Source organism: Paecilomyces variotii (assembly GCF_004022145.1).
Source record: "Paecilomyces variotii strain CBS 101075 chromosome Unknown C8Q69scaffold_2, whole genome shotgun sequence".
In the NCBI taxonomy this organism is placed as follows: domain Eukaryota; kingdom Fungi; phylum Ascomycota; class Eurotiomycetes; order Eurotiales; family Thermoascaceae; genus Paecilomyces; species Paecilomyces variotii.
In genome coordinates, this window is record NW_021167141.1 from 1,233,267 (window position 1) to 1,256,537 (window position 23,271).

The following is a 23,271-nucleotide window of genomic DNA, read 5'->3' on the forward strand; positions in this document are numbered from 1 at the left end:
TTGATTGATTGCTTAGAGAATTAAAGGTAACCGAAATCTATCGGCTATTTATGCTCCCTGACTCTATCCTAACATTACAGCTACCTGGAGCTGAACTGAACACTATCTTCACCGTCCCATGGTTCCAGCTCCATCTGTTTTGATCCGGGAGCATCCCATTGCAGCTGCTACCCGGTTTGTCTGTATAGGATGGGAGCAGCGGATTGCAGCAGGTTTGCAGCTCGTCTCCGCAGAAGCCGTGAGCGCTGACAAAATATATATATCTCCTCAGCCCCCTCCCCCACCTACACTCGCGACGTCAACAGGCGAAGCACCATCTAAGATGGAAATCATAGACAGTTATACGTAGTTACCCCTTGCTCACGATGTTCCGTACCAAATACTAAATAACAAAGCGCGTGGCGCTCGTCTATTATGCGATAAATCAGAAAGACAACATTAGGCGCGTCGGGGGACGCGCGGCCAACATTTGGCGGCCAAAGTTTGTTAAGTCTGACTGACAAACGAACATATCATATTGCAAAGCATGAAAGAACCAACTGGAACGGGCCGAGATCCGAGAATTCTTCTTCAAGTGGGAACATCAGCATTGAAATTTTGAGTCAAAAAGTTACAGTAGGGAAAGCATCCTAGTGGTTCTCGGGTAAAGGAGGAGAAAGTGGATGAGGGGATTTCACGCGAACCGGAAGAGTTTATAAGCCGATTTAACTTAATCTTCATAATCATAAAAATAATAATAGTTCATTGTGCAGAAACTGCGAGAAGAAAAAGAAGTCCGGATGAAGAGGTTCGTTTTTCCATTCTGCTGCAGATAAGCCATAACGACCTACATAGGTAGGTATTTATACTCTATATATAGAGTTAAGGGCACCCTTTTGGGGATATTTATGTTGACTCTCGATTAAATTACCGGTCTATCTAGCGTGAAGAACCAATTCAATAATAATAATAATAATAACATACCAGTTTGTAAAAGACAATCTAAACGCGCTATCTAGAGTTATCGATTCCTTCCGTCTTACACTGCCGATCTCCTTTCTCGAGCTTCTAGAAGTCTAAAAGAGTCGAGAGTCCGCCCCACGTTGAGAAATGCCCTGTGAAAAGGAAGGTAATAATACAATTTCGATTAAGGTCGTTCGAGAACAATAGATCGACAAATTATCCGCGATCGCCAGTATCCGAGCCCCAGGCCTAGAACCCGAGTACGGTACTATTAAATAACGGCGAGACCTCATGAGTAGAACCAGAAAGGGATTATTTATTTCTGGTAAGCCTATTCGTCCCCGAAGCAAATGAGAGGATCGTGGACGCTTGGGAGTGTGGCTTGTGGGATGTTCTTGTTCATTTATGGTGGTTACCGAATACTAATGGTAGCCTTATTTACCGTGGGCCGCGAAAATATCTAACTATTACCTCTGATCAGGGTTCAGGAAGATCATCGGAGAGAGAGAGAGAGAGAGAGTGATGCCGCTCAATAGTCGATAGTAGTTGCATTATTTTTATTCTAAACTGTCATTGGAGATTGAGCCGCGTCAGGGTTGAAGAAAAGGATTTTTAGTACCCAAAAATAGATGCTACTATGCAGCTTCCCGGTGCCATTATTTAGGGATACGATAATTGAATAAAGTAATTTACTCTGTTTCTCGGGAGTCGGAACGTCATGAACGAGCCACTCAGGGAGCAGTACACGCGATAGAGTTAAACAGACGCGATGCTACCATGCTGGCAAGTCAAAGCATCATCGGCAAGTCAAGGCATCATCTGCAAAGTCAAAGTCTGGCGGTGTCGCAATTTGACAGATGCAGTGTCCTTGGGTCGCAGCGTTATTGTGGCTGAGCGCACAAGATCTGGTGCAAAAGGGACGCCGTAAGCACGCGCTGGCGACGAGACTGGCCGTTATTGGGGCAAATAGAAACCCCTAAGTTAAGATCTAGACCGGAACCAAAGGAAAGTCAGCGGATCAGAACGTTGGCCGTCTCAGGGGCCTGTCTGGGACAGCGGATATCCAGTCAAAGGCGCCGGCGGGGACAGTGGCCACCGAGTAGTTAAGTCGACGTGTAGTCAGATTGGTCAGACGGATCGCTCATGGGGTGAATCAGCCCTCTCGACAGGGCTATATTTGGAACGACGATGGATTTTCTCGGGATATGGTGAAGACTACCAACGGGAAGGCGCCGGCGTCGGAGTACAGTAGTACTAGCAAGTCAAATGCTTGGTGTCGCGCGCAGACTGTTCAGATCGGTGAAAATGGCAAGGAAAAAAAGAAGACGATCGATGATCCAACGTGTCATTCTGGCGAGGGATTGGAATGCGACCGCAGGTTGGGTCGTTAGGGTATTGAGACTTGGCGGTATTCTCAATCCCAGGAGTTGCTCGCTAGATGACGGTGGGAGGCGTTGACTGGGAATCCTGCGCACACTGTTAGTCAGGATCGAAATGTATAGTTAGTTACGGAAGAAATAGAAGGCCTCAGTCTTTCTAGAGGCTGGGTTTGGTGAGAATTGTTGACTAGATACTCCGTACATGTCTCAGCTCTCCCGCCACGAAGTGGGGAGGACTACGAGGGAAGGAGATCAGCGCGTGGTGAGGCGGGTTTCAGACGTCGAGTAGTTCCCTCATAACGATCTCCTGAATCATAACACCAATGGTGCCCCCGTCTGTGGTAACTAACGGGCGTATACGAGAGGGAGAGGAGAGAAGATGCAGAAATGGTGTAGGTCAGCGAGTGTCTGGCAGCCGGGTGCATGCCAGAGGGAGAATGGCAATAACAATACGGAATCTTTGATGGGTTACAACGAGGCTAAGAAGGAGCTGAGATGAACGATGTATTATTATTATTATGCATAGCATGGCGTCAAAGACACCCTGTGCCTGTAGATCTCGCCGTCGCCGAGTATGTCTGGTGAACCAGCGCCCGGATGGTGTTGTCCAGCATCGCCATACCCACCGGCCCAAGGACCAGCGCCCGTTAGCGACCTTAGGTCCAGAAAAAGACCTCCCCAGTGACCCCGGCCGCCGACTACAGTTGTCCTACTGAGATCCCCTGGCCGTGCTTTTTTTTCTGAACAACAACAATAATAACTTTTTCTAATCTCCATCCCACGATCCATCCTGGATCTCTAACAGAAACACGCCGCTCATCCAGAACAGGAGTTCTGCTCCCGTTCCGCTTCTCAGCCCTGGCGGCTCTGCCTTGACCTACGCCCGCTTCCCCTCGTTCGGTCGGTTCCCAGCTACGCTCGTTGTATTTGCTCTCTTTAAAAATACCCCAACACCGGCGACCTGTCGTGTAGCCGCGTGTCTTTCTTAAAATCACTCGACTGCTCAGTTTTCTTTTTGGCTGGGATCTTTAGATCTCCTTGTCCTCTACAATGGCCTACCAGCACACGGACGGGGCTTCGCCCTACGACGAGAGCCATCGGATGCAGGACCTTTCTACGACGGCTGTGAGTCCCCACAGATCGAGTGGTTATTTTCTGGCTCAAAACGGGATACATGCTGACGTGGATGTATAGTATGGCCGCGAAGACGATGTGGACGCTTCCCACGCGTTGCTCAACCAAGGCCCATTCAACGGCCCCTTCGATGACCCTCACCAGAGAGGCACGTCGCCCATGCGACCGACCTCTGGATACAGCTTGACGGAGACATATGCCGGCGACGCTCATGCTACTCCTGCTTATCATGATCCGTACAACACCGCTGGGTCGACATACTCGGGAAACACCATGGAGAGCCCGGCGGCCGCCTTCGGTGTGCCGGGCCGTGTCGCATCGCCTTATGCTCGAAGCGAGACCTCTTCAACAGAGGCCTGGCGCCAGAGACAGGCACCCACGGGAGGAAACCTGCGCCGTTATGCGACCAGAAAGGTCAAGTTGGTGCAGGGCTCGGTCCTGAGTGTCGACTACCCGGTCCCTAGTGCCATCCAGAACGCGATTCAAGCCAAGTACCGAAACGATCTTGAAGGAGGCAGCGAGGAATTTACGCACATGCGCTGTATGCTCTCGAAACACCCTCTAGGCTCTGATCTTCATTGGACTGACTAAATTTGTAGACACCGCTGCAACCTGTGATCCGAACGAATTTACGCTCCACAATGGTTACAACCTGCGTCCAGCGATGTACAACCGGCACACAGAATTGCTCATCGCCATCACGTACTATAACGAAGACAAGCAGTTGACTTCTCGAACATTGCACGGTGTGATGCAGAACATTCGCGAAATCGTGAACCTCAAGAAATCCGAGTTCTGGAACAAGGGTGGTCCTGCCTGGCAGAAGATTGTCGTTTGCCTAGTCTTCGACGGTATCGATCCTTGTGACAAGGATACACTTGATGTCTTGGCGACTATTGGTGTCTACCAAGATGGTGTCATGAAGCGTGATGTCGATGGAAAGGAGACCGTGGCACACATTGTCAGTATTTCTTTCAAGTGAGCCTGCGGATGGCATTTACTGACAACGCTATCAGTTTGAATACACGACCCAGCTTTCCGTTACTCCCAACCAACAGCTCATTCGTCCCCATGACGACGGGCCAAGCACTCTGCCTCCAGTGCAGATGATGTTCTGTCTGAAGCAGAAGAACAGCAAGAAGATCAACTCCCACCGATGGCTGTTCAATGCGTTCGGCCGTATTCTGAACCCCGAAGTCTGTATTTTGCTGGATGCGGGTACTAAGCCCGGTCACAAGTCACTCCTCGCACTTTGGGAGGCGTTCTATAACGACAAAGATCTGGGAGGTGCCTGTGGTGAAATCCACGCCATGTTGGGTAAGGGTTGGAAGAACCTTATCAACCCTCTGGTGGCGGCACAGAACTTCGAATACAAGATCAGTAATATTCTGGACAAGCCGCTGGAGAGTTCTTTTGGATACGTCAGTGTGTTGCCTGGTGCCTTCTCCGCCTATCGTTTCCGCGCAATCATGGGTCGACCGCTGGAACAGTATTTCCACGGTGATCACACGCTGTCGAAGCAGCTTGGAAAGAAAGGTATCGAGGGCATGAACATTTTCAAGAAGAACATGTTCTTGGCCGAGGACCGTATTCTGTGCTTCGAACTGGTCGCCAAAGCTGGTTCCAAATGGCATCTCTCATATGTCAAGGCTTCCAAGGGCGAGACTGATGTGCCCGAAGGTGCACCTGAATTTATCTCACAGCGTCGTCGTTGGCTTAACGGTTCCTTTGCGGCCAGTATCTATTCGCTCATGCACTTCGGCCGTATGTACAAGAGTGGGCACAATATTGTGCGGATGTTCTTCCTCCACATCCAGATGTTGTACAACGTATTCAACGTGTTTTTGACCTGGTTTTCTCTCTGTATGTGGTTGACTCCTATGTCTCTTGGAACCGCTTGCTAACTGGCTGCAGCATCTTATTGGCTTACTACGACTGTCATCATGGACCTTGTCGGAACTCCTGGCACCTCTAATAATGACCACGCATTTCCCTTCGGTAATACCGCTACACCCATCGTGAATACAATTTTGAAATACGCGTACCTGGCGTTTCTTCTGTTGCAGTTCATTCTCGCTCTAGGAAACCGGCCGAAAGGGTAAGGACTCATTAGTTTCCGTCGACAACGTGGAATCAAGGCTAACCAGTCTCAGTTCCAAACATTCATACATCTCGTCTTTTGTTCTCTTCGGTATAATCCAGCTTTATATTGTAGTTCTGTCGATGTACCTGGTCGTCAGAGCGTTTAGCGGAAGCACACCGACCGATTTCGACATGAATGATGGCGTTGGTGCATTCCTCTCATCGTTCTTCGGGTCTTCCGGACCTGGTATTATCATCATTGCTCTTGCGGCTACGTTCGGTCTCTACTTCGTCGCCTCGTTCATGTACATGGACCCGTGGCACATGTTCACTTCCTTCCCTGCCTACCTCTTGATCATGTCCTCTTACATCAACATCCTGAACGTGTATGCGTTCAGCAACTGGCATGATGTGTCATGGGGTACCAAGGGTGCAGACAAGGCGGATGCTCTCCCTTCAGTCCAGACTAAGAAGGAGGCGGATGGGAAAGGCGCCGTCATCGAAGAAATCGACAAGCCGCAGGCCGATATCGATAGCCAGTTCGAAGCCACCGTGAAGCGCGCCTTGACCCCGTATGTTGCTCCCGTGGAGCACGATGAGAAGACCTTGGAAGATTCCTACAAGAGCTTCCGAACGAGACTGGTGACTTTCTGGATCTTCAGTAACGGTCTGCTCGCTGTCTGCATTACCAGCGATGGTGTTGACAAATTTGGATTTACTGTAAGTGCACACTTTACCATTCCCTTCTTTGCCGAGTTCCTGCTCACTGGTCCTCTAGAACCAAGCCACGGTGCGGACCACGCGCTTCTTCCAGGCTCTTTTGTGGTCGAATGCCGCAGTCGCGCTCTTTCGTTTCATCGGTTGCTGTTGGTTCCTGGGCAAGTCTGGCATTATGTGCTGCTTTGCTAGACGATAAACGCCTCCAGGGCGACGTGCAGTGGACGGGCTGCTGCTTGCAGCTGGCTGGATGGCAGAGGCTCCGTGGCACAGTGCTCAATACCCGTCGGAGATTTTTGTACTGTACTTTAGATGCCATTGTTTCGTCGGTCTTATTGATTTAGGTTGGATCTGTACTACTCGACACGGCTGAGCTTTTTTCTTTTTCCCATGTTACATGCAAAATTTTCCAGCTATTAGCGATTAAAATTAAATGCATTCGAAACTATATACAGAAGCTTTATTATTCTTTCAATGTATGTCTTTGTGCTCCTATATGCTATGATAATGTGGCCTTGTAGACGTTGTTAGAAGGTAAACGACAGGCTGGGCAAGTCGTGGCAACATATCATGTCTTAGGTCACGTTGGTTCCGGGGATAAGATCGTTATCGGTTCCATGCTTTTCCCTCAAGTCTCACGCCGACGCCATATTGACTTCCTTTTACCAACCAGCATCACTTTCTTTACCTTCACAGAACTAGCACATAGTCCTCCCTCTGACCGCTTTTCTAGACCGTACTCCCCGTCAATCTACTTGAAACGGGCCACAGCCTACAGGGACTCTGTCGCCCGCACCGCTTTGCGGAGATCCTCGCGTGCCGCATAACCCCGCAGGTCCTCTGCGTTTGCAACTCTTACCACAGGAGCTAGCTTCCACTCTCCCGCACGGGCACCTATCTCTGATATAGTTTACTGTGAGCTTTAGGCCTAGGCCGCTGGTGCAGTCAAAATGTTGAAAATATGGTCAATGGTATGCTCGCAAGACTTCGTGACAGTCGGGGGCGAATCTTCGGATGACTAACAGGTGTTCGTTGTACAGAAGCAGAAGCAGCAACAGGCTGAGAATGCTGCAGGGGGTGCTGCAAACAAGAAGAAAAAGGTTACAGCTGCCCAGCTGCGAGTACAGAGAGGTGCGTATGATCTCACCTCCCCCCAACTCTGGCAGCCGTGTGTCTTGAGCCGTTGACATGCTGACATGGCGTTTTACGCATCTATCAGATCTGCAGGAGCTCTCTCTCGGAAGCACGATGAAACTGTCATTCCCTAACCCAGACGATATCCTTAACTTCACCCTCACGATCGAGCCTGACGAGGGCATGTATAAAGGCGGCTCCTTCCACTTCAACTTTGCCATCAACCAGAACTTTCCGCACGACCCTCCCAAAGTCAAGTGCACGCAGAAGATCTACCATCCCAACATCGACCTGGAAGGAAACGTGTGTCTGAATATTCTGCGAGAGGACTGGAAGCCGGTGCTGAACTTGAATGCCGTGATTGTGGGATTGCAGGTGAGTTTACTTTGCTTGATTCTGTCGATTTCGCAGAACATCATAGCTTCAACTAGAATTCTTGCTAACTTGCATCTCTAGTTTCTCTTCCTCGAGCCTAACGCGTCCGATCCCTTGAACAAGGAGGCGGCCGAAGACCTACGTACGAACCGGGATGGCTTCAAGCGCAATGTGCGGTCGTCTATGGCTGGTGGATCCGTCCGTGGTATACAATATGAGCGCGTGATGCGATAATGTTATAAGATTCAAGGTTAAGTGAAGGAGGCTTGTCCCCAAACATAATCACAGCAGTCGTCGGTCAGAAAACCTCTAGAATAGATGGGAACGGGGAGTAACCGAAAGTTTGACGGGCGTCCTCATCATTGACAATCGGGGCAGTGGATTTGGAAGCACTCATGTTGTTAGGGAGTTGAGGGGCGTTGATAAGAGACCTAGGAGGGAAAGAGAAGAGGCGGCTTGGAAGACACTTGCTGTGCTCGACCCGTCACCACGATACTGGCACTTCTATTCTCACCATAGCGTTTCATGATTGGTACTTACGAAATAGAATCGTGTTTATAGTTTTGCTTCGTGTTCTGCGGGCAGAAATGGAATGGGACGATTACATATGGCTGATATGCTTTTTATTGCTCTACTGGACTTCTTTCCGGGCGAAGATAGTATTGTGGCGTACATACTTTGCAATATACTGGCCTATACGTATCAGAGTTGGTTGTGCAGGCGAGTCATCCGGTCAGGAGCGCATGGAAGAGGCATTTCCAGCCCTATAGCAGACTAGCATAGCTCCGGCTAGCACAACCAATGCCCCGGATATACGGTGCTACCACGGGAAGAATCGTTAGGAGTATATGGGGGAACACCGATTCTTGAACATGTATATATACACAGCGGATCTGGTTCAAACTTCGCATTTCATTCCGTCTGCATCCTTAGGTCTGACTCTTATCTCTATGAATCGATCCCGCTTCCAACAACTTAAAAACAGACAATCGTCAAGCGCAGTAGGAACGTCGACTGGAATCGTTCGTTTAGGCCTTCTGGTTCAGACGCTCCTGCTCGAGCTTGGCGTAGTAGGTGTCACGAGCGCGGACACGGGGGAGGTGGAAGCCTGTGAGGGAACCGAGTCAGGACCAATTTTTGCAGGTATAGGTTCGTTTTGAGAACGAGACAAGAAGTGAGGAAAAGAAATTCTCTGATACGTACCGTACCACCAGAGGTAGCCGAAGGTGGTTCCGAAACCTGTTGGTTCGACGTCTCTCTGTCAGCAATTGTTTCTCTGAACACCTGAGTTCCCCTCAATTCGAGCATATCCCATATCCCCCATTCCGCATCCTGGACGCCAATTGCACTCCGTATCGAGATTTCCGAGCCATCCGCTGGTCTTAATCCCATTCAAGGCCATCTCACGCTCAAACGGAACAATAAAGAGGAGGTTCAACTAACCGAAGGCAGTGGCCAGGTCAAGAACGAGGCCCCGGCGGAGCATCTGTACAAAACACACCGGTCAGTATACACGAGATCCATTCAGAGAAAGAACTGGACCCCCCCAAGTCTCGTTCCCTGTCCGAAGTGCGCGGCGGGCGAGGCCGGAAATAGGAACCAGACGTGGGCGGGACGGCTATTCAATCAGGGAAAGGGACGTACGCCGGTGATAGGGGCGACAGCGGTGGCCATTGCGGCGCGAGGTCGTAGCAGACAGGTGGTAGTGCGACGGCGAGAGAGTTGTTTGTGCGAGGGACCGTGTGGTCACTGGATGCTATGGAGGGCAGAGAGTCGTCGTAGCAAGAGGGAAGACGAAACGACGTTCTGCTCGCGGAAGAAGCTCTTTAGCGTAAGCGACGCTCCGGGTGGTGTGAGTGGTGGATGCCTTATGATCCAGGCGACGATCAGGCATGGCATCTAATTGACAGCCATGTTATTAGCAGGGATGGCGGCTACAAGGGGTGAATGCTAGTCGAGTAATGTATGTCTTCCAGATAGATTCAGGTGTTGCTTTTCCCGTTATAATGCCTATATGGCTCAGATATCGGCCATGCCACTTCAATATTGAGGCTCTTCGAGAGAGTCAGAGGCTTCCGTCAGGTGTCATCACGTGACATCCAGACGAGCGGCCAGCATCCGCAGCTCCATCTTTCTTCCACGCCAGCATCGTCATCTCGACTCGCCAGCGCGCCTGTCATGCCGTCTGAAGAGCCCGCTATCAAGCGGTCGTCATCCTCTGCGCCAGGAGACTCAGATCAAGCAGTGTCGAAGCGCATAAAACGACACTACCACCATCATCACCGTCTACAGTATCCTGTCGCGCCCGAGCTCCCGGAGCCTGCGATAACCGATGAAGTATCAGTCGACCACTTAATGAACCGATCGATCGGCCAGGTGTTGCGCGAAGTGGGTTTCGATCTGGCTGATCCTGTCGCGTTGGATGGATTCCGCAATGCAGCTGAAGAGTGTACGCCAGCTACAGAGGTGCAATAGAACGATGTGACCATTTCTGACAGTAGCTTCTAGACATTCTGAGATTCGCGGCATACGTGCGCCAGTCCATGCTTTCCAGTCGCAGGTTACAGCCTATTCCTCCAGACTTTGAGCATGCCCTTCGACAGAGCTTCGTTAGCGTCGACGACCTGTCTCCATATCTGAAGTCGCTCCCCGCAGTCGAACCAGTCCGCACACTCTTGCCCAGTCCCCCGCCTGATGAGGATGCATTCACTGCGCTTCCTTCTCTTGGACCTGCACTCAGTGGTGAAGAAGATCGTGTTCGGAGCGCCTACATCCCGAAACATTTCCCCGAGTTCCCCAGTAAACACACCTACCGACATACGCCTGTTTTTACAGACAGGGAACACGACCCTCGGAAGATCCGAGAGCGCGCAACGGAGGATGGCCGATTAGGAGAGGAGGCTTTGCGCAAGCTGGCTCGCGCAGCCTTCAAGGATAATCAGCTAGCTGCAGCTTCACGCGACAAGAAACTTTGGGGACGAAAGAACGAGAATCTGGAGACCATGTTCGAGAAGACGATTAAGGGGTTGGCCAAAAAGGCGCAGAGGAGCGCCGCCGATGCTGCACCCTCGATGGACATCACTTCTGGCGAACAGAAGCCGCCGCGGCCCAAACTGCCGATCCATTTCGAGCTGGGACCTATCGTGAATTGCGAGCGAGACTTCTGGCGAAAAACCGCTTCGGCGACAGGAAGGAAAGCCGAGAAAAAGCAGACAGACCAGAAGGATGCGGTCATGGCGACCGTGGAGGGCTGATCCGCGATGCAAGCTAGACATGTAAGCACGAGAGTGGTCTGTCGATTTGGACGATGCATGGGCGGCGTTGAAGGCGTTTACAACAAGGTTAAACAAGATACCCAGGAGATCAATAGTCATTGAGATTCAATATGATTCAATTTAATAGTAGAAAGGCGATGATTGACAATGGGATATACAGAACCAATTCTTCCATGTATGTCCTCGCCCAACTCCGCCAGAGAACGCCTTGTATGCAATGTAATATATATACAGTTCATCTCATACGGTGGAAATCACACCGTATTCATGCCTTCTTTCCGCCCGCATCCCTCCCACCTTATGCGATCTTCCCATCTTTGTGTGCGTCTTGTAGCTTCTCCCACGATGTCGTCTCGACTGTTAATCCACCAGCGCATCTGCACAGAAACCAGTTAGCTGACTCTTCTGTACCAGACCTGACATATATGCTTCAAATGAAGATCCCAATCCTCTATCCCAAACACCCCAGCGCTAGAATCTGCCCAAAACCAAGACAAGACACATCCAGAGCCTGCTCAAACTCACCTCCGAAACAGCCTCAGCACAGGCTTACACACCACCACACCCGGCGACGGGACTCCCTCCTGCGGTGGATTACACGAGTACTGTAGCATTTCGCGTAACTCGCATTTCTCCAGGTCGACCGGCGGGCCTTTTCGGCGCTTTTCCTTCCATCCTTTGTACACGACGTTGACTCGTTCGGGGAGGACTTCTGTCGGGAAGACAGGGACTAGGGGCGCCATTGTGTTTTGCGCCAGTTGTTTATTTGATTTTATTTTTTGGAATAGAGAAGGTGGAGATGGCACAATGGGCCTTTGCCTGGTGGTTCTCAGGTGGGCTGTTTGTGCTGAGGAGTTGAGTCCCGATGCAAGCGCGGAGCGGAGCGGGAATTAAGATTAAGTTCAGATTAGAGTAGAGTAGATGATCGATATCAATCACTCACTTAGCTCCGCTAACACAAATCAACAATTAGATTCCGCGTATCTGATGAAAGATCATTGATATAAGTTATGGTTATACTCAAGATGTGCCACGTCGATTGACAATTCCTGGATCGTTGAGTCCATGGGGCTAGCTATGCAGTTTTTGTGGGAAACATCCAACAATGGCGGCCAACTTCGGGGAGAGACTACTAGCAGAAGTGAGAGAAGAGACGCTTGATGAGGTATGTTACAAGCTACCTACCTTATACATGTATTGCCATTTAACCGACCAGTATACAGTTTCTGCATGACCTGAGAGCTTTTAAACCAGACCAAGGCGATGAAAGGTCGTTTTTCTTGGGTGTAAAGGAGTTGGATGAGCTCCTGGAGCTCTTCCTCCCTACACCGGCGTCTGCCGCGACGGCCATTGAACCACCACGGACACAGATTCCTGCATCTACATTTGCAGGGTTTGATGCTGGCTACGACAGTGGATTCCCTGCAGGCGCTGCAGGTTACGAAGAAGAGAATGTAGATGAGTACGGAACGGACGTTCCTGTCCCAGTTCCTACGCCTAGACCTGCCCCAAATCCGAAGAGAAAGCAGCCAGTGGTAGAAATCACCAGTCCTTCCTCTGCAGCGGGGAAGACGCAACTGCTTTATTATTTGACTGCCGTGGCTATCCTGCCATCATCGTATCATGGAAGAGACCTGGGTGGGTGTGACGCTGCTGTCGTGTACATTGATACTGACGGACGATTCGATGCCAATCGTCTCGGGGATATTGCTTCTGGCATCGTCCAGGAGAGGCTGAAGGCATCGTCTTCAAATCCCGCTGATATAGTATCTAGGGAGGAAAGAAAGGCGGAAGGAGATGACATAGGAGATGACATTAATGCCCAAGATATCAACGAGCTGGTCTGCAACGCTCTCCAACATGTCCACCTCCTGCGCCCACAGTCATCATCATCTCTTCTAGCGACGCTTCAACAACTGGATGCTTACCTTTTAGACGTCTCCCGTCACCACTCTGCAACACGTCCTCTCCACGCCATCTTCCTCGACAGCGCGAGTGCCTTCTTCTGGCAGGATCGGTTGCGTGATGAAGTCGCTAGGACGGAAGAGATTGGACGTCCCGCAGCAGAGATCGACAGAGACCGTGATCAAGGGCGCAGTTTCCATCTCGCGGTGCTGTATCGCCGGCTGGTAGTCGAATTGCGGCGGCTTCAGGCAATTTTCGACTGTGCAGTCGTATATACGACATGGGGCCTCTCTCGTACAAAGAGTTCTTCCGACTACGGTCCTACGTCGTCGCATTCTGGTATCAGACCTCATCTTCCTCCACCATGGGGCACATTTCCTTCTCTGCGTTTAGTTGTCCAGCGAGAGCCGGTCCGACGCTTTCCTCCTGAGGCAACCCTCCAGGAGGCGGAGCGAGATGCGCCATTACGGCAAGAAGTCGTGGCTCGTGGCAAGTTCTGGGCATGGGTAGATACCTGGGGACGAGAGGAGTGGCCACGTCGGATTGTGGAAGGGCTGGAAAGGAGAAACGGAGGGAGATTTTCCTTCTGGGTAAGCGATAAAATAGTTATAGGGGAGGATAGTGATCATCCCATGTGATGTGATCGCGTCTAGTGAAATTTGATTCGAATTCTATCGATATATGGATGACGCTCTATCGTCCGATGCTCATGGATATCATGGATATCAAAATGCTGTCGCCGCCCCAACTTATGCGCCACTTACAAGAGAAAAGGCATCCCTACTTCGCGGACGCAAACAACTTTCCAATTGCCTCCACTGTTGTGTTACCGCCGCTGAACACGATTCCAACATCCCATCCTTCTTCTCCCGCCTCCTTCTCGACCAAGCGTCGGAATTCCTCATTGAATAAACACACCGCCAGGCCAACAACGGCACTCGGCTCTACTACGACCTTCATCCGCTCCAGGACCAGTCGCATCGCGGCCTTGATCTGATCCTCAGTTACCGCATACACGCCGGCCACTTTATTCTTATCCGAGATGACTTCCCAATTGATCACTCCAACAGGTGTCCGCAGACCATCGGCGATAGTGAGCGTCGAGACGGCCTCAACCCGCTTTCCAGCAGCCAAACCACGGCAACAATCATCTGCGCCCTCAAAGGAGGGCTCAGCACCGAAGACACGGGTGGTAGGCTTGTCGGAAAACCAGGTAGCCACACCAGCGTTGAGTCCACCGCCGCCAATGGGAGTGAAAACAGCGTCAAGGTGGGCTCCAGCCTCATGCGCAGATAGCTTCGGGTTTGCCTTCACCAACTCCGCATATTGCGCCTCAAGCTCTATACCAACAGTTCCCTGACCGATAATGATATCCCGGAAGTCATACGGCGGCACAAGAATGGCACCTGTTTCTTTCTGAACAGTAGCCACGACAGCTTCACGCTCCGGGGCCGTTGAGCCGGAGAAGATCACGCGAGCACCGAGTGATTGTGTGCCAGCGATCTTTGACGGGGTCGAAATACTGGGCATGACAATATGCGCGGGGACATTAAGCGTCGAAGCTGCGAGTGCGAGGGCTTGTGCATGGTTTCCTATTTCAACGCAATTCATCCAGTCAGTTTAGAATAAGATTTCAATAATGACCACGCGGCGCATAACCATATACGACGACTATCATTATATAGCTCCCCCACCCACCGCCCAAAAAAACCAAGTAAAAAAACAAAACCAGATAAACAACCCCTCATACCTGAACTATGCGTAACAACCCCTCTCCTCTTCAACTCCTCCTCCCCAAGCTCATCACGCAATCTCAGAACGGCATGAAATGCCCCCCGCGCCTTAAACGCTCCAATGCGCTGATAATTCTCGCACTTGAAAAAGAACCGGATCCGAGGCCGCGCGGGCTCCTGGCCTTCGAACGGCGTACCCGCGAGAGCGGACGGATCCTGAGGAGTCGATGCGATCGTGTTCAGTGTCGAGCATGTTAAGACGGGTGTCTTGTGGATGTATGGCTGGATGAGTTCGTGAGCGGCCTTCACGGAGGCGGGGGTGAGGGGGCGCGCGGGGTCGGAGGACATGGTTTGGACGTAGTTAGGTAAGAGGGTTTTAACTATATCGTTTTCACTGTGGTTCTGTGAGGGATGGTTATCTGATTTCTAATTGGGGATTGATGACTGGGGAGATCGTGAAGAAAGAGGGTTTTGCGGGGAAGGGAAACCGATAATAATAATTACGGGAGGGAGATTATTATTATGGTAAATGAGGACCCGATGGTTTGGATCTCTAGTAGATACAGATGTGGAGACGAGCGCTAATACAAACCGGAGATAAGAAGAAGTCTACGAGTCTACGCAAAGTGGGAAATACGAAGAAAGACAAATTGGAAGATGATAATAGATCGTACATTAACTTTTTTTCGTCACGGTATCCTAGTATTACATAGCTTATTTCTGGTTCTCGGGACGGAGAGAGCGAACAGCCTTTCCGGCGCGCCAGATCTCTAGATCACGGATGTCCTGCATCTCCTTCTCGTACTTCTCACGGTAGTCGGGCTGAGAGTTGTAGTCCAAGCTGCGCTGGGTCTCAGTGCCGTCACGAACGCTGTCGTACAGCTCGTTGAACAGAGGCTTCAGGTTCTCCTTGAAGCGGCTGGACCAGTCGATAGCACCACGGCGGGCGGTGGTCGAGCAGGCAGCGTACATCCAGTCCATACCGTTGGCACCGATCAGAGGGTACAGGGACTGAGTGGCCTCCTCAACGGTCTCGTTGAAGGCCTCAGAGGGGGAGTGACCGCGCTCACGGAGGACCTCGTACTGAGCAAGGAACATACCGTGGATACCACCCATCAGGCATCCACGCTCACCGTAGAGGTCAGAGTAGACCTCCTTCTCGAAGGTGGTCTCGTACAGGTAGCCGGAACCGACGGCGACACCCATGGCGACGGCCTTCTCCTTGGCCTTGCCGGTGACATCCTGGTAGACGGCAATGGAGGAGTTGATACCACGGCCCTCACGGAAGAGAGATCGGACGGTACGGCCAGAGCCCTTGGGAGCGACGAGGATGACATCAATGTCCTTGGGGACATCGACCTTGGTGAGGTCCTTGAAGACGGGAGAGAAACCGTGGGAGAAGTAGAGGGTCTTTCCCTTGGTCAGGAGAGGCTTGATGGTGGGCCAAGTCTCACTCTGGGCGGCGTCGGAGAGGAGGTTCATGATGATAGTACCCTTCTCGATGGCAGTGTTGACATCGAACAGGTTCTTGCCGGGGATCCAGCCATCCTGGATGGCCTCCTTCCACGAGGCACCATCCTTGCGGACACCAACGATGACATTGAGACCGTTGTCACGGAGGTTGAGACCCTGGCCGTGACCCTGGGAACCGTAGCCGATGAGGGCGAGGGTGTCGTTCTTGAAGTAGTCCTGCAGAGAGTCAGTCAGCTTTTCATTGCTTCGATTGCGTTTCTGGGTTGCTGGCATTGCACACTCACATGGAGCTTCTCGCGGGGCCAGTCCTCACGCTCGTAGACGGTCTCCTTGGTGCCAGCGAAGTCGATGGTCTTGACACCACGGGTGGCCATAACCGGGGCCACACGAGGAGTCACCGTCGCCAGCGACGGACGAGGGAGCGCTGCCGTCATGACGGAGCGAGGAGCAGCAACGCGCGACAGGCGCAGAGCGCGGGAGAAACCTCTGGCAGCCATTGTGAAGGATGGAATTGATACAATTGAGGGGAGATTGTAACGAAGAATCAGACTGGGAAACGGGGACGATGAGTCTTCTTATAAGAACGAGCGCGACAACGACGAAAAATGGAGAGGAAGCGGACGGATCAGGTGATTCCGGAGTTGGACTGCTTCTCCCCGGCCGATGTCGGATGGCAGTCAGCTGATCATAAGAAGAATCAGAATCAGAATCAGAAGAAATAAGAGAGAAAATCATCCAGACGGCCAAGTCGAAGAGAAATACTTAGTACTACTACTACTATAGAGCACGGATGTCGAAGCAGCCAGCAGTGTAATTTATTGATTTATTGATCGATTGACCTCCAAGATAGACATCAGATGTGCGTTGCAACATGCAGCATGCTGCTGTGCTGCGGCTCTGCTCAGTGACTCTCGCTGTCGTGCACTTTCCACCACTTTTTCTTCTAAAATAATAAAGTCTTTCCATCACCTCAAACATCCACCTACGTCACGACTGATCTACATCTCTCCATCTTTCCGTCTCTCTCTATATATCTGAAGGGATAGAGAGAGAGATAGAGAGACTCTACAGCATGCCATGAGCTCCATCTTCACTCCCAATATCGGCGCCATCCCCACTATCCGCACCCGCAAAGCTCTCCTGCTTCTCGATCTTCAGAACGACTTCATCCGCCCCACTGGTGCCCTTCCTGTGAGCAATGCAGCCGATATCCTCGACCAGATCCCCAGTCTGGTCCAGAGTTTCCGCCACACCGGAGATGTAGTCTGGGTTCGGTCCCAGTATGCAGATAGCCGGCCACTGCTCGATCCCAGCACAGGTGCAGAGCGTGTCATCCTCACGGGGCCTGGCAAGGAGCCCAAGAGGAAAAAGAAGCTACAGGGACAGGAGGACCAGGATTCTGAGAAAGATCCATCGCATGTCGACGATGAAGCCTTTTTGACTACCAGTCGCTGCTGTCTGCCCCAGACCTCTGGGGCTCAGTTCCCGGCCCCTGTACTCTCCGCCATCGATCCCCAGGACACAGTCATCGTCAAAACGGACTATTCCGCCTTCCAGGCCCCGACCCTGGTCGAGTCCTTCCGTTCGCGCTTTGTCACGGAGATCTATTTGGTCGGATCCCTGTCGAACGTTGGCGTCTACGCCACGGCTCTCGATGCTGCCCGCCATGGCTTTACCGTCACCTTGATCGAGGACTGTCTGGGCTATCGCAGCTTTACCCGTCATGAGGAGGCTATGCGACGCATGGCCGATTTACTGGGTGCGGACGGGGTGACGGTGGCGGAGCTGTTGGAGGAGCATGACTGGCAAGAGACGGACAAAATTGCACGGGCCGGAGGCAGTCGTTCCCAGCGTCCTACTACCCCGGCGGGGATTGAGACTGTCATGGATGACTTGCTTGTTAAGGCGTCTCCTCGCGCTGCTCCACCAGAAAATGCTCGCCCCAAATCAGACAACAAGGAGGAAAAGGAGAGAGCGGAAGAGCGTCAGCATATCATTGAGGCTGCCATGAAGGGAACCGCAATGGATGGGCTAGGCGACATCGAGATTGGATCTGACTACGGTGATGAAGACGATCCATTAAACCTCGAAGCGTACCGTCAACATGTGGCCTCGCATGCCGCCGCTCGACTCTCTCGTACCATGCGTGATGCTACGGCCCCAGCGCCGGAGCCTGGCGTCAAGCGGACACGAGCTAAGATGCGGCGTATCAAGAACCGGGATACACCTCAGTCTCCCTCCGCTACGAGCGCCAAGCCCGCTCCAACCTCTGATTCACGGCCCTCCTCCGCGCGAACATCTCGTCCAAAGGCTCCGGAAGGGCTCCACCAGCCTGGAGACCAGATTGGGGAGGGTGACTCGCGTCTCCTGTATAATCTGGAACTGTCTCCGGATGCTTTTGCGGAGGTTCGGAAGGAGGTCAACTGGCAGAAAATGTATCATCTCTCAGGCCAGGTTCCTCGATTGGTCGCAGTGCAAGGCCAGGTCGGGTCAGATGGGTCTATGCCCATTTACCGCCATCCTGCGGATGAATCCCCACCGTTGCAGGCGTTCAGCCCTGCAGTTGATCGTATACGAGCTGTGGTTGAGCCTATCCTAGGCCATCCCCTGAACCATGTGCTCATCCAACTGTACCGGGATGGGCAGGACCGTATCTCAGAGCACTCAGATAAAACCCTCGACATCGTGCGCGGTTCTTTCATCTGCAATATCAGCCTGGGCGCCCAGAGGGTTATGATCCTACGCACTAAGGCCTCTGGCATCTTATCGACGGCGTCCCAGACGTCCGGGGATGATGCAGATATTGCGTCTCGAAAGAGCCAGCGCGTCCCATTACCGCACGGATCGCTTTTCATTCTCGGGCCAGAAACAAATCAGCGCTGGCTGCATGGAATCCGGCCGGACAAGCGTCCGGAATCGGAGAAAACCGCAGAAGAGCGCGCCTTTGGGGGTGAGCGGATCTCTTTAACCTTCCGACATATTGGTACCTTCATAGACCCTGCTGCAGGGACCATATGGGGCCAGGGTGCCGTGTCGAAATCGCGAGATGGAGCGGGACGAATCATCCATGGTGATCCCGCGGAGACGGAGCGGTTGGTCCACGCGTTCGGCAACGAGAATCATGCAACGGAGTTCGACTGGGATGCTGTTTATGGCAGCGGTTTTGACGCCATTAACTTCGTTACGGTTAGCCCTGGAAAATTGGTGACCAGCGGGGATTTTGTTGGTGACCTACGGGTTCGACTCGCCCTGATGGAGAACGGCTTGCGATATGAGACTGTGGATCCTTCTAATTTTGAAGGGCTATCGAACGCACCACGACCGATATACTTGGATTCGGATGGGCCAACGACGGCTGGCGATACCCAGATTCTCGCCTATCTAGCGCAAAGGCCGTCCTCGAGACCGGGCGTGGACGGATTGCGCGGAGGGAACCAGCTACAGCACATTGAACAGCTGTGGGCGAATTGGAAAAAGTATCGGATGGGAGGGATCAAAGGGGAGTTCACTGCTTTGAACCCGTGGGAAGAGGCCTTGAAAGGACGGCACTACCTCGGCGGCCAGACTATCGCGATTGACGACTGCTCACTCTGGCCGGTGCTACGGCAGATGGTGCAGGACAAGGGGCCCTTATCAGCTACGGCGTTTCCCAACCTTAGCAACTACTACAACCGGATGGAGAAGCGTGGCTGTGTGCGAATCGTCCTCGACGAGATGATGGGTGGAACTCATCCATGAGGTATATGGCCTGCTGCTCCGACAGTCCCTTTTTAGCTTTGTCGATTTAGCAAAGACTCGACTGATTCAGCTTCGACGAGGTGATGCCGATTTTTATGACGTCTACGAATTTCACGAGCCTGTAAGGAAAGTTCTGGCTATAATAGCGAAGGGAAAAGTTGATACAGGATGCGATCCGACCACATCTTTTGCAAAATGCTCATCTCAATTCTTATCTATATATTCTGTTTATATTTCTTTTCTTCCCATTTCTTTACTTCTAATTTTTCATTTTTTTATTTACATATATTCAATTTGCAACTTTCTGGTTGAATGATTGTGTCACTCGGACGAAGGGAGTACGTCTTTTCCAGATCGCCATAGACAATGAAATATTTTTGATGCAGTCGGGCTACTTTCGTTTCCGCATGTACCTGCTTGATTTCGACTATACCCTAGTGGCATGACTTTGCTTGCGGTGAATGTGGATATTTCACTCTTTTTGCAGTGAACACTCAGAATTATCAAGATATCAGAATTCGATCAATTCGTCTGGTATCTGTACTGGCACCTGATGGGTATTGCATTCTCGTCTATATACAGTCATCTCCTTCCAAAATGCATTCCACGCAGTTCTTGGGCTATTTTACATGCATGTATATATAATGGCTACAATTTTTCAAATGTCGGCTTCTTTTTCTGCATTTGAGAAAAGATAGCTGACTGGATATCATTCGTCTGTAGAGCAGCACTGTTCCAGACACCAGTGTATCGTAGACCTAGATAGATATCACGCATACGGTATTAGCAAAAACGTTGCAGCATCCAACAGATTCGCAGCTGCGTATGGAACTTACCATCCTGCACAGAATGATCCCTCGACCAATTCAACAACTCCTTCGTCCCCTGCACCGCAACGGGACTCTTACTTGCGATCAAGGCCGCCAGATCCAGCGCCGCCTTCACCGTCTTCTCCTTGTTTTCATACACCCCACTCACCAAACCCACCCTGAGCGCTTCCTCCGCACCGAAAATCCTCGCCGTCAACGCAACATCTTTCACCCAGCCATAGTTCCCGACGACTTTCGGGAGACGACTCAACGTGCCTATATCAGCCGCAAGACCAATATCCACCTCCTTCACCGCGAACCGCGTATCGGCTGCAGAAAGCCGGACATCTGCCGCCGTAGCGATGTCGACCGCTAACCCCAGTGCATAGCCGTGTATAGCGGCAATAACGGGCTTTTCACACCGCTCGATCGCGCTGATGCAGTCTTGGAATTCGACGATATGGCGACGGAGAGTAGTCGCATGGCGGGCGGTGTCTGAGTCGGAGGGAGAGAAGAGAATGCCTTGGCTGGCGGCTTTGACGTCGAGGCCGGTCGTGAAGGCCTTTTCGCCGGCGCCGCTGAGCACGATGGCGCGGACGGAAGACGAGGTGGAGAGGAGGTCGAAGACGGTGCGCATTTCGAGCCACATTCTGTAGTAGTACAGAACATTTAGTACGGTGGTCAAAATTACACATATATAGCGTAGTATTCAAATGACGAATTGAGAACATGGACATGGACATAGTCATTAAAAATGAAATCAAACAAAGAATCACAAACTCACTCCTCATGAAACGCATTCATCTTATCCGGACGATTGATCTCGACGTGCGCGACATATTCCTGAGGATAAGTGATGACGAAGTATTTGAATTTCTGATCTGTTGCCATAATGTATAAATATATTTCCTCTAGTATCGAAATCTTTCTCGATTCTTTCTGATTTTGTAATTTTTTTCGTGTCCAATTGATGGTATAAGGAAGCTAGGTCGTTGGTTGCTTAACGAGGATATATGTATACGAATATGTATATATATATAGAAAGGTATGGAATCCGATATTTCCAAACCTAGACTCACTAATATGGAGGGATTTAATGAGTATGACTTTTGGAAAACATGCGAAGTTAATAAGTTATGGGTTCAATCTACTGAAGAGCTGATGAGATGATGCGCAGAGTGTACCTCGGCTCGGGGGTCATGTGCCAAGAGCTGATTAGATAGGTGTGATCCCGAGGTGCGATGTTTGCCGAATTTTAAGTACTCTACATCTACAAAGGGAATTAATTAATTGATTGGGAAAATAATATGAACTTGAATAATGTATTAAATTCAAATTATGCGATTAATTAACATAGTCGTAACGTCGTCACTTGCAAAAGGAGAGATCTTCATGCAACACCATGCCACTTCCACTGCCATCGTCAACCTTTGAAAGAAGGAGAAATATTAGGTCGTATTCGTCATGCTCGAAGAACGTTGCTTGATGAAGTTGATTCGATCGACAGTCATGCCCGAGAGTTGCAGAGGGGATAAGAAAGGATGTCGGTTTCAGAAACTAGAGGAAGATTGGATCATGGAAGGATGACCGTCGAGAAGGAGTAGTGATAGCGGAATGCGTTTACTCCGAGATGGTGATCTTCTTGGCCGAAGGAGCAGAAGCCTTGGGAACGACAACGGAAAGGATACCGTTCTTCAGGCTGGCCTTGACGTTGTCCTGGTCGACACGAGTCGGGAAGGAGAAGGTACGGTGGAATTCTCCAATGGAGCGCTCGCTGACCCAGTACTTGGCCTTGGGCTGGTCGGCCTTGGAGACCTGCTTGTCACCGGTCTTGGTGACTTCCTGGCCCTGGCCCTGGCCCTGCTGCTGGCCCTGAGCCTGGCCCTCCTCACCAGGCTCAGGAGAGTGGTACTCGCGCTCGGTGCGGCCCTTGATCACCAGGGTCTGCGGGTCGCTGAACTCAATGTCGATGTCCTTCTGGCTGATACCAGGGAGCTCGCCGTCGAGGTGGTAGGCGTCCTTGGTCTCACGGACGTCGAACTTGGGCGCGAAGCCGCGCAGCTGAGGGTTGGCGCGAGTCGCGCGGTGGACATCGTAGTCGTCGAGAAGACGGAAGAGAGGAGCGAAGTCACCAGCTGGGAATCGTGGGAAGAGCGACATTTTGATGGTTGGTTTGTTTGGATGATTGAAACTTTGTTAAAAGCTTCAAAGGCGGTTTTGTTGTTTTTCGTTATCGAATCGATCTGATAATCACTGAATCTCTGGTTGAGAGAGAACCAGAAGCCAGAGCAGTCTCGAGGCCATTAATATACCCTGAAGACATGGTTCGAGAATCTGCGATAGCTTCACTGCGAAGTATGGGTGACGTTAACTCGAACATCCTGGGGAATTCGCGCAATGACGAGCAGGGGCGAGACATGAGGTGATACTCGCATCAGGACTTCACGATGTCTCGATCGGAGCTTTCGAGCGCGTTCCAGCAGCTGCCACGTGATTCGCCGCCACCCTCCGCTCCGCTGGACATTCGCGGAGAATACAGCCATGACGGAAGATTATTGAGAACCCTGGAGCTGGT

The 23,271-nt window shown here is 51.4% G+C and overlaps 11 protein-coding genes across 11 annotated transcripts; 5 read left to right on the plus strand and 6 right to left on the minus strand.

Moving 5' to 3' along the window:
• Positions 1-3,371: 3,371 nt before the first annotated feature.
• Positions 3,372-6,453, plus strand: C8Q69DRAFT_485109 (chitin synthase G; the record flags this gene model as incomplete). The annotated part of the gene is made up of 7 exons (XM_028631811.1): positions 3,372-3,446; positions 3,516-3,996; positions 4,055-4,416; positions 4,472-5,318; positions 5,370-5,553; positions 5,609-6,257; positions 6,316-6,453. 7 exons carry the CDS (start codon positions 3,372-3,374, stop codon positions 6,451-6,453), a joined length of 2,736 nt encoding a protein of 911 aa, XP_028487318.1.
• A 989-nt stretch (positions 6,454-7,442) lies between these two features.
• Positions 7,443-7,997, plus strand: C8Q69DRAFT_398067 (NEDD8-conjugating enzyme UBC12; the record flags this gene model as incomplete). The annotated part of the gene is made up of 2 exons (XM_028627798.1): positions 7,443-7,763; positions 7,845-7,997. The coding sequence occupies 2 exons, from the start codon at positions 7,443-7,445 to the stop codon at positions 7,995-7,997; spliced, it is 474 nt and encodes a 157-aa protein (XP_028487319.1).
• A 794-nt stretch (positions 7,998-8,791) lies between these two features.
• Positions 8,792-9,437, minus strand: C8Q69DRAFT_504334 (hypothetical protein; the record flags this gene model as incomplete). Its single annotated transcript, XM_028632579.1, has 4 exons — positions 8,792-8,871; positions 8,972-9,139; positions 9,207-9,249; positions 9,408-9,437. The coding sequence occupies 4 exons, from the start codon at positions 9,435-9,437 to the stop codon at positions 8,792-8,794; spliced, it is 321 nt and encodes a 106-aa protein (XP_028487320.1).
• Positions 9,438-9,548: 111 nt separating this feature from the next.
• On the plus strand, positions 9,549-11,101 carry C8Q69DRAFT_145465 (bromodomain associated domain protein). Its single transcript, XM_028625479.1, has 2 exons — positions 9,549-10,212; positions 10,272-11,101. The coding sequence occupies exons 1-2, from the start codon at positions 9,942-9,944 to the stop codon at positions 11,015-11,017; spliced, it is 1,017 nt and encodes a 338-aa protein (XP_028487321.1). The 5' UTR covers positions 9,549-9,941; the 3' UTR covers positions 11,018-11,101.
• A 235-nt stretch (positions 11,102-11,336) lies between these two features.
• Positions 11,337-11,781, minus strand: C8Q69DRAFT_504336 (hypothetical protein; the record flags this gene model as incomplete). The annotated part of the gene is made up of 2 exons (XM_028632580.1): positions 11,337-11,415; positions 11,564-11,781. 2 exons carry the CDS (start codon positions 11,779-11,781, stop codon positions 11,337-11,339), a joined length of 297 nt encoding a protein of 98 aa, XP_028487322.1.
• An 8-nt stretch (positions 11,782-11,789) lies between these two features.
• Positions 11,790-13,652, plus strand: C8Q69DRAFT_145744 (Rad51 family DNA repair protein). The gene is made up of 2 exons (XM_028625481.1): positions 11,790-12,203; positions 12,262-13,652. Exons 1-2 carry the CDS (start codon positions 12,144-12,146, stop codon positions 13,579-13,581), a joined length of 1,380 nt encoding a protein of 459 aa, XP_028487323.1. The 5' UTR covers positions 11,790-12,143; the 3' UTR covers positions 13,582-13,652.
• A 71-nt stretch (positions 13,653-13,723) lies between these two features.
• On the minus strand, positions 13,724-15,321 carry C8Q69DRAFT_496003 (pyridoxal-phosphate dependent enzyme-domain-containing protein; the record flags this gene model as incomplete). The annotated part of the gene is made up of 2 exons (XM_028632247.1): positions 14,694-15,321; positions 13,724-14,535 (listed from the first exon to the last, which is right to left on the minus strand). Exons 1-2 carry the CDS (start codon positions 15,022-15,024, stop codon positions 13,724-13,726), a joined length of 1,143 nt encoding a protein of 380 aa, XP_028487324.1. The 5' UTR covers positions 15,025-15,321.
• Positions 15,302-16,936, minus strand: C8Q69DRAFT_145381 (6-phosphogluconate dehydrogenase). Its single transcript, XM_028625478.1, has 2 exons — positions 16,434-16,936; positions 15,302-16,365 (listed from the first exon to the last, which is right to left on the minus strand). Exons 1-2 carry the CDS (start codon positions 16,644-16,646, stop codon positions 15,391-15,393), a joined length of 1,188 nt encoding a protein of 395 aa, XP_028487325.1. The 5' UTR covers positions 16,647-16,936; the 3' UTR covers positions 15,302-15,390.
• C8Q69DRAFT_145380 (isochorismatase family protein family) lies at positions 16,937-20,278 on the plus strand. The gene has a single exon (XM_028625477.1). The coding sequence runs from the start codon at positions 17,227-17,229 to the stop codon at positions 19,885-19,887; it is 2,661 nt and encodes an 886-aa protein (XP_028487326.1). The 5' UTR covers positions 16,937-17,226; the 3' UTR covers positions 19,888-20,278.
• C8Q69DRAFT_145565 (ClpP/crotonase-like domain-containing protein) lies at positions 20,212-21,870 on the minus strand. Its single transcript, XM_028625480.1, has 3 exons — positions 21,481-21,870; positions 20,724-21,346; positions 20,212-20,645 (listed from the first exon to the last, which is right to left on the minus strand). The coding sequence occupies exons 1-3, from the start codon at positions 21,585-21,587 to the stop codon at positions 20,536-20,538; spliced, it is 840 nt and encodes a 279-aa protein (XP_028487327.1). The 5' UTR covers positions 21,588-21,870; the 3' UTR covers positions 20,212-20,535.
• A 119-nt stretch (positions 21,871-21,989) lies between these two features.
• On the minus strand, positions 21,990-22,923 carry C8Q69DRAFT_456343 (30 kDa heat shock protein). Its single transcript, XM_028629827.1, has one exon. The coding sequence runs from the start codon at positions 22,854-22,856 to the stop codon at positions 22,317-22,319; it is 540 nt and encodes a 179-aa protein (XP_028487328.1). The 5' UTR covers positions 22,857-22,923; the 3' UTR covers positions 21,990-22,316.
• Positions 22,924-23,271: the final 348 nt, after the last annotated feature.